General features: G+C 40.4%; 1 protein-coding gene across 1 annotated transcript; it reads right to left on the minus strand.

The window, feature by feature from the left end:
• Nucleotides 1–1,531: 1,531 nt before the first annotated feature.
• MMP1 (matrix metallopeptidase 1) lies at nucleotides 1,532–7,444 on the minus strand. Its single transcript, XM_040977228.1, has 10 exons — nucleotides 7,340–7,444; nucleotides 6,459–6,706; nucleotides 6,218–6,366; nucleotides 5,861–5,986; nucleotides 5,146–5,301; nucleotides 4,872–4,989; nucleotides 3,667–3,800; nucleotides 2,284–2,446; nucleotides 1,860–1,963; nucleotides 1,532–1,683 (listed from the first exon to the last, which is right to left on the minus strand). Exons 1-10 carry the CDS (start codon nucleotides 7,442–7,444, stop codon nucleotides 1,574–1,576), a joined length of 1,413 nt encoding a protein of 470 aa, XP_040833162.1. The 3' UTR covers nucleotides 1,532–1,573.
• Nucleotides 7,445–8,289: the final 845 nt, after the last annotated feature.

Raw genomic sequence — 8,289 nt, forward strand, 5'->3', positions numbered from 1 at the left:
GTGGGACAGTCTGGACTGGTCTGCTACATATACTGGCAAACCAGGGTAGGGGCTGGGCCTGGTGGGGGTTATTGTGGGCCGCTGTCCCTAGGCTGTAGCTCCCACTGGTTTATGTGAGGGCTGAGTATGTGCTGGGCAGAACCAGTCTGGACTGCAACACCCATTGGTTCCAGTGGAAGGCGGGCTGAAAACAGAACCAACCCAGCAATTGCAACTACCAGCTGACTGGGGCAATGGACTGTGCTGGGCTCTGTACTTGCTGGTGCATACAAGAATCTGGCCTGGGAACACCTCAGACGAAGTTTCTTTGGGGATCTCCCCAATCAAAATGCCGGACTCAGAACCCTAAGTATGAAAGGACAGAAGATGAAACAAATTAATCAACCACCTCAGCTGTATGTTGGCAACAAAATACCGGGCACATAGAGAAGCTATGATGAACAATGTCAATCAGTGGATTCTTCAACGACCTCATCGTGTTTGGAGAGGCGAGATTGGCAGTGATTCTTTTTTTTTTTTTTTAAGATTTATTTTTTATTATTTTTTCATTGGAAAGGCGGATATACAGAGAGAGGAGAGACAGAGAGGAAGATCTTCCGTCCGATGATTCACTCCCCAAGTGAGCGCAACGGGCCGATACTATGCCGATCCGAAGCCAGGAGCCTCTTCCGGGTCTCCCACGCGGGTGCAGGTTCCCAAAGCTTTGGGCTGTCCTCGACTGCTTTCCCAGGCCACAGGCAGGGAGCTGGAAGGGAAGCGGGGCTGCCGGGATTAGAACCGGCGCCCATATGGGATCCCGGGCGTGCAAGGCGAGGACCTTTAACCACTTGCGCCACCGCGCCGGGCCCGGCAGTGATTCTTAACTGGTGAACTATCAAAACCACTTGAGCAAGACCCTTGGAGCATGCCCCACATCTGGGACCTGGGGTGGCTGGGAAACTGGGTGGGGCTTCTCCCTCAATATCCCCATTTACCTCAGATACATGAAGGAAACAATTTGGGGAGGGGATAAGGGAAATCCCAGAGTCTATGGAATTGTATCATAAATGATAATAATAAAAAATAAAATTAAAAATAAAAGAATACATCCAAAGACAGTTTTGTTCCAAACATCCGATACTTTATTTTGTATGGAAGACTTGGCCCTTGAGTATCAGGGTGATGCTCGTGACTACGCCTGAGTTCTTGAGCTGCATTTCCTCCTGGGAAGATTTGTGGCTCTTGTCTCCCTCTCTCTTGGGAAGAGATATTCTTCACAAAGGCTGCTTCCAAACAGATTTTCTTTGCAACTCTGGCCCATGTGAATCTATAAGGCATGAACTTGGCTGTCCTTAGCCTTTACTTGTAATAAAACTAAAGTGTACCAGTAAATAAAATATTATATTCTAGTAAAAAAAAACGAGGAGTGAAATATAAATAACATACTTAATAGTTCTGAGTGATTCTAGAAACTTAATACTGAAAAATATATGACGTCAGAAAAATACAAAATACATCAGGCTCACAATATGCGTTGCAGTTATAAAATACATGAGGCTCACAAAATACATTGTTTCATTCAGCTATGTAATGGTCATTTTTTCCTGCAGTTGAACCAGCTATTAGCTTTCTGGAGAGTCAAAATTCTCTGTGTTTTAGGATCGAATTTGTATTGTCTTGTTCCGTGAAAGAAATAGAAAAAGCCTGGGGGGAAAAAGATACACGTAAGTAGCTTATAGGATTAACTTGAATTCTTAAAAAAAGAAACTCATTTATGAACACAAATATTTTTGATACTTACTTCCCCTAATATCAATATTTATGCCATTACTAGTGCAAAAAAAAAAAAAACAGTAGAAAGTACTTCCATGTTCACTTACCATCTTTCTCGAAAACAGCATCAACCTTGTTTCCAATTCCAGGAAAGTCATCTGCTATTCTTTTTGGATAACCTGCATCCATTGATCGTTTGTATTCATCATACCTGGGCAAAAATAGGATTAGAAACATCAGAACTTGTTATTAAAGACACATTCTCAAATCATTAAAAGGTATTCAGCAGCAGCTGAAATGAACAACATTTATTTCTAGAGATTATAAAATGCGAGGTTGGTTAAGGCACAGCACAAGTGTCCTGGGATGGATGTTCGTCAACAGAGTAAATGAATGATAGGTTGGAGACAGCCATTTACAGAGAAGACAGTTGATTTAGGCAATTTAAGACTCATTTTGAAATTTGTTGAGTGAAAGCCTTTCTGTGTAGAAAGGACTGGTGCCCTAATATTCTCAGCTTTCGGTCATTACCTCCAGTACTTGTTAGCAACAAAGAAGTATGTTTTTCCAGTTTGCTCCTCAGAAACAGCTGCGTCAATATGCGTCACACTTCGAGGGAAGCCGAAGGAGCTGTGAATGTCCTTGGGGTATCCTGGTAGCATATCTTGCCCCTGCACAGCCCAGTACTTGTTACCTGCCAATCAAGACAGTGATGGGAATACTTACTGAGGGCTCCGTAGATAGTAACAGGTTTCCGATTGAGCCCTTCATTTCACTTGCTAGCACAGTGTCTTAGCTACATGTTAGAATCATTCAGAGAGATTTTTGAGCATAATGATCCTGGGATCCCATGTTAAATCAATTAAATGGTTATGGTTTCTGAAGCTTCCTGGGCAATGCTAACCTGCAACCAGCTTTGAGAATGACATGTTTATGGCGGGGGTAAAGCCAGATCTTCAAAGAGCTAGTCTGTCATGCCATCTCAGTGACAGAAAGCTCACTTCTCTAGGTTGCCCTGGATTGTGGAAGTGCCACATCTTTGGTATCCAAAAAGAGTAACGTGGTGACTCACAACTTGTAATGGGTTGCAACCCTGGATTTAAATCATTGCTCTGACTACAATAGATTTCCAAGTACTTTAATTTAAGCCATGTCAGATTTTGTAAGTTTATATTCCTGTGTCTCACAAAAGTGGTGTTATATTCTGAAGCTACAATTATTTTCACTGCACAAATATGCTTATTCAGCATATTTAGTGTGTTGCCCAGCTCACTGCATTTAATTTTTTGCCTTGCGTGCGTGACTCACTTAAGTCCCCTGAGTGTTTGGATGTCCTATGCCAAACACAGATTTACACAATACCATAGTGTCTTCAAAGTTAGAAACTGATCATTACATTGTGTCTTTAGGTTGAATCAAAGAAGTTTGTCCTGTTCAATTTATAATAATCAGGAATTCTCATACTGTAATGTGTAGAAGAACTGCCTAGAAACCTGCTAAAATTCAAATTCTATCAAAGAAGAGCTGAGATGGACTGTGAGATCCTATATGTAACAGACTGACCCATGGAGCTAGTGCTGCTGACCTGAGGGCGACACTTGGTGGCGAGAACACAGCTCCCACCCCAGCGACTGCCTAGTGCTGTCGTTTCTCTGTATGTCTCATTTATGCTTCTTAGTAAGATAGGGTGGATTCATAAATAAGTCACAGTATTTGTATCTCCAGTCATTTCTTAATTTAAAATGATTCATAAACACATGATTAACTTAATTAAACTTACGAGTCCCCACAGATCTCTTGAGACTCAGATTTTCAAAATGGAATAGGGAGCACATAACTAATACCATGTTCAGCCCAAAAGTGGATGAAAACTCAATTCATAAAATCAGTCAAAAAAATTACCAGAAATATTACCTTTGAAAAACAGGACTTCGTCTCTGTGGGCAACTTCATAAGCAGCTTGAAGGCCATTAGGCAAATGTGGCCAGAAAACAGAAATGAAATTGAGCTCAGTTTCTGGGTAGAAGGGAGTTGCACGCATGTAGAATCTGATTCAAGAAGAAAGAAAGAAAGAAAGAAAGAAAAAGAGAGATTTAAATCTAAGGCTGGTAATCTCTGGCTGACATGTAGCCCCTTATGGTTGTCCTGGTGAATGTCTGCCATCTGCTTTGCAGAGGCTGATGGAGATTTGAAAGTCCTGGTTTGCAGCATTTGCTGATTTCCCTGGTGGAAATTCTCCTATTGTGGTGAATTTCAAGAGTCACAGCAGAGGACTATTGTATAGTATTTCTACCACCCAATACATTAGACATCAATAACCTCAAGAACCCAACTAATATAATGTACTAAAACAATTACAGTGACACTTTTTGATTATTTTATTTTGGGGTTTTGTATAATCTAATTTTATGCATAATAGTTTATGTTAAAGACTAGGAATCCCCATCAATTTGAAAAAATTCTTCAGAATTTAACAGCTGGTTTTGGTCAGCTATTTTGAGCCAGCTGTAGTGCAATTGTTGCTGGAATACAACAGCAATAAATGTGCCCATCTTAGTAGTTACAACATGCCCGGACCTTCCCTGTACCTTTGTCTTTTCATAAAAACTCAACAGGACAGTTTCATACCTGTTTCCAAGATGAGCAATTGAAGTTAAGGGAAACTATGGGAAGTGTCTAAGCCTACCGGCTGATAAGAAGCAAGAGTGAACTTCGAACTCAGCCACTCCTTATGCCACACTTCATGAGTAGTCAACAAAATTGACTCTGCAATTCTTAGGGAACAGTGCAGTGTGATGTCATATGGGGGACAATAGCGAGTCTCAGCAACAAGGAATACTTTGGTGTAGATGGTCAGAAACCTGACATCTAGTTTCTGTCCTACTTGTACTTCTGCCTAGTTATAACCTTGGGAAGTGAGTTATTATCTTTGCTTTTGAGCCTGTTTATAATAGGTGAAAACAAAATTGGCATAAGTACATTATGTTGTACAAATGCAAGCACTACTATATAACATATAGATGCAAACAAACATAAGATAGAGAACACGTGAATCTCATTAGTTGCCCATAGTAATTATTATTATAAATGAAGAACACAAAGAAAACTGGATGTCTTACCTATCCTTGAAGAACATTATTTCTCCCCGAACTGTAGTTATGGCATCAAAAGTCAGTTTACTGTCACATGCTTGCGGTGTCTGTGGGCCTACTGGCTGATTGGGATTTTGAGATGCTCCTAAAGAAAATAAGAGACCTAGGTTTACTTTTGCCTAGTATCACAAAAGCACATAAACATTGAAAGACAGTTTGTTATAGGAAACAGCTTACTTCTATTTTTAAAAAGTGCAAAGACTAGTAAGTCCTTGTCCATGATGTTTTTCTTTGTACTCACCATATAAGGCTTGGATGCCATTAATGTCATCCTGAGCTAGCTGAACATCACCACTGAACATGTAACTAGGGTACATTAATGCCCCAATATCAGTAGAATGAGCAAGTCCAAGAGAATGACCCAGTTCATGAGCAGCAACGCGGAACAGGTTATAATCTAAAAGATATAACAAATCCATTTGAAATAATTTGAAATTAATTTAATTTTGAGGTCTTTAATTAAGAAATAATCTATAACCTCATAAGGATTAATGCTCACATTTTCCCTGTGACTTTCTGAAATAAATGTATTTTTTCTGAGTGTGGAAGCTATATGTTTATTAAAAGTAGAAAGACATATTAAAGTCTAAAATCACACTGATAAAGAAAAACCCATCTGAAACTCTAGCATGATTAATCAGTTTTAACGATTAGGTGGCTTTATTATTTCACTGAGAAGCAATTCATTTCTAGTAGCATTTACTACTTGTTCTTATTGACAAAACTGATAAATGCTTAATGTGGGAAAATTTGAAAAACACAGAAAGCCTTTTAGAATGGTCGATTTGTCAGCTTTATACTACAAGCTATAACCTCACATTTTTATAAATATGTTATTGATTTTCTGAGTTGCAACAGAAAAGACATACTTCTATCAATGCATTTTTTCCATTAAATCAGTGAGTATTACATGAGCCATGAAATGGTAGGGAATGACAGAAGGAAACTTTGCTTACTTCTGAGATCCTTGGTCCACCTTTCATCTTCGTCAAAATGAACATCCCCTCCCATGCCCAAGCCGGGTTGATAAGCATGAGCAAGCTGCCCGCCGGGTCCATCAAAGGCATTGTTGTCATCATGATCTGCAAAAAAGAGGATGCAACAAAGGTTCGCTTTGGTTCCTACACAGACTAACCTAGGGGAGTAAGCAGCTTTGTTACAAGGCCAACCAACAGACCCAGCAAATATGAAATGGTTCCCTCCTGAGGCCCAGAAAGTCGACAATTTTCTTAAACTAGGAATCTCAGCTGGAGAAAATTAAGAAGAAGCTGAGGTTCAGGTGAGAATACGTTCATGCTACAGGAAGAGCTCACCTCCCCGGACGAAGGATAGCATGATGTCTGCTTGACCCTCAGAAACTTTGGTGAACGTCAGGGGTGTGACATCGCTCCAGAGCTGAAAAGCCTTCTCAATGGCATGGTCCACATCTGCTCTCAACAAATCCGGTGTGTAGTTTTCAATCCTTAGAACGAAAGAAAACAGAAACTCAAAAAACTTTTTTTTTTTGCTTAGGGCTACAGGAAGTTCTCTCATTCTGGTGCTCAACCCGGTTACCTGTAAGTCAGCTGTGTCTGTTCCCAACGTGGTGGGTTCCCTTGGGTGAGGACAAAGTTCGCCACATCAGGTACCCCACACCTGGGTTGCTTCATTATCTTCAGAGTTTCAGCATTTGGCTTCCCAGTCACCTTCAGTCCAAAGAATTCCTGCATTTGCTTCAGTTTCTCGACTGATTGGCCAGGGCCTGTCTGCTTTGAGATTGTCCTCCAACCAGTTTTCAAATTGTAGTAGTTTTCTAGGTATTTCTAATAAAAGACAAAAGCATTGAAACACTTGATAGGAAATCTTTTTCATTTTCTAAAAACTGACACATGAAGTGTTGGGCAAAGAACTGCTTTTTAAAGTTCTTTCACACAAAGATTTGTTTTATTCAAAATGTTTTGTTTATTTGAGAGAAGAGAACGCAGACTTCACCTACTGGTTCACTATCCAAATGCCTGTGTGGCCAGGGCTCAAAGGGGGCCAAAGCCCGAGCTGCAATCTCCATCAAGGGAATAGGCACTTAGTTATTTGACCCAGCCACTGCTGCTGCTGCTTACAAATGGCAGGGACTAGAGTTAGGAGCAGGGGCTGGGGATCAAATCCATGTACTCCAGTAGAAAGGGCCGGAGTCTTAATTATTAAACTAAATACCCACTCACAGAACCATGATTTTGTTTAAATTTCACATTCCTTATTATCTTTATCATTGATGGAAAAATGCAATTCCAGATTAGAAATTTTTCTACCATCAGTTACTATAAAGTTATAACTTCATAGTGGAGCAAGATTTGTAGACAGAGTTTCACAGATAATCCTTAAGTAAGTCTCATTATGCTACTGTGTGAAAATACAAACTAAAGACTTGGCATTTCTGGCGCATGCAATGCAGCATTTACCTGGACCACTTCCTCATCTTCCTCTTCTTGTGTTTTTGAAGTTGCTGGGAAGCCATGAGACCCCACTACCCAGAGCAGTAACAGCAGCAGATGAAAGTTGGGCATGCTTCCTTCTTGGTGCAGGACAACCACCGGCTCGTTCTCTACCTGCTGGCTGCTTCAGTGTTATCAATTGGGACATGCCTTCTTTATATGAGAGTCCTTGCTTCTTCACAAAGCCAAAGGCAGTGTGACTCATGTTGCATAACATCCTCTTGATTAACAGTGAATAGCCTGAGCAATCATCAGAGGCAGTGGTGACTCCCTCAACAGATTATTTGAGTTAGTTTAGTGTTGCAATTTTATGATTAATATCAAACAGGACATTAGGAAGGAGACACGTTCTGCCATGTAAACAGTTGTTTTCTCTATTTCCTTGCTATCCTGTTTGAGAAATGTTCTCCCTATGTACACTGGAACAGAGTACCCCATTTTCTTCTTCTTTCTTTTAAACGTGTTCTGGTGATCTGCATACCCATGGCTGATAGGGCAAGGGATGAAATTTTGAATCTGGTCTACCTTTGGCTGTTCAATAGCTATTCTGACAGGAACTGGAGCCCAGGATACAATCACTGTCCCCAAGGGTTCTCAGAGGTTTCCTCCAACCTTTGCTAAGCTACCTCATACTTTATTGCAATTGTGCCATGGTTTTCCCTAATCTTTATTTAGGCCTAGAGTTTGCGGGTAAGGTGGGATAGGACATGATGATGATCCTGGCCATTAGCACAATGGGACAAAGATCCTTCGTCTGTAAGTCTGTATCAAATATTCCAGAATTTGGTGAGAACCAAGTGTAAATCTACATCTTAATTTTTTAAATTCTGTTTGATTTTTTTGACTAGGTGGTATTTACGAGGGGTCTTAACAAGGTTCATGAAATTGTGTACTAAGAAGAATCCTTTGATTCTTGA

The sequence above is a fragment of the Ochotona curzoniae genome, unplaced genomic scaffold (assembly GCF_017591425.1).
Source record: "Ochotona curzoniae isolate NIBS_2020 unplaced genomic scaffold, NIBS_Ocur_1.0 contig_2723, whole genome shotgun sequence".
Lineage (NCBI taxonomy): Eukaryota > Metazoa > Chordata > Mammalia > Lagomorpha > Ochotonidae > Ochotona > Ochotona curzoniae.

What these genes read in the sequence shown, in the direction of transcription:
- MMP1 (XM_040977228.1), bottom strand. Translation starts at nt 7,444, where the DNA reads ATGCCCAACTTTCATCTGCTGCTGTTACTGCTCTGGGTAGTGGGGTCT. An exon ending in AAGATGAGGAAGTGGTCCAG is followed by an intron (nt 6,707 to 7,339) that starts GTAAATGCTGCA and finishes GTCTTTTATTAG; the next exon opens with AAATACCTAGAAAACTACTA. An exon ending in TGCTGTTTTCGAGAAAGATG is followed by an intron (nt 1,684 to 1,859) that starts GTAAGTGAACAT and finishes TTTTCCCCCCAG; the next exon opens with GCTTTTTCTATTTCTTTCAC.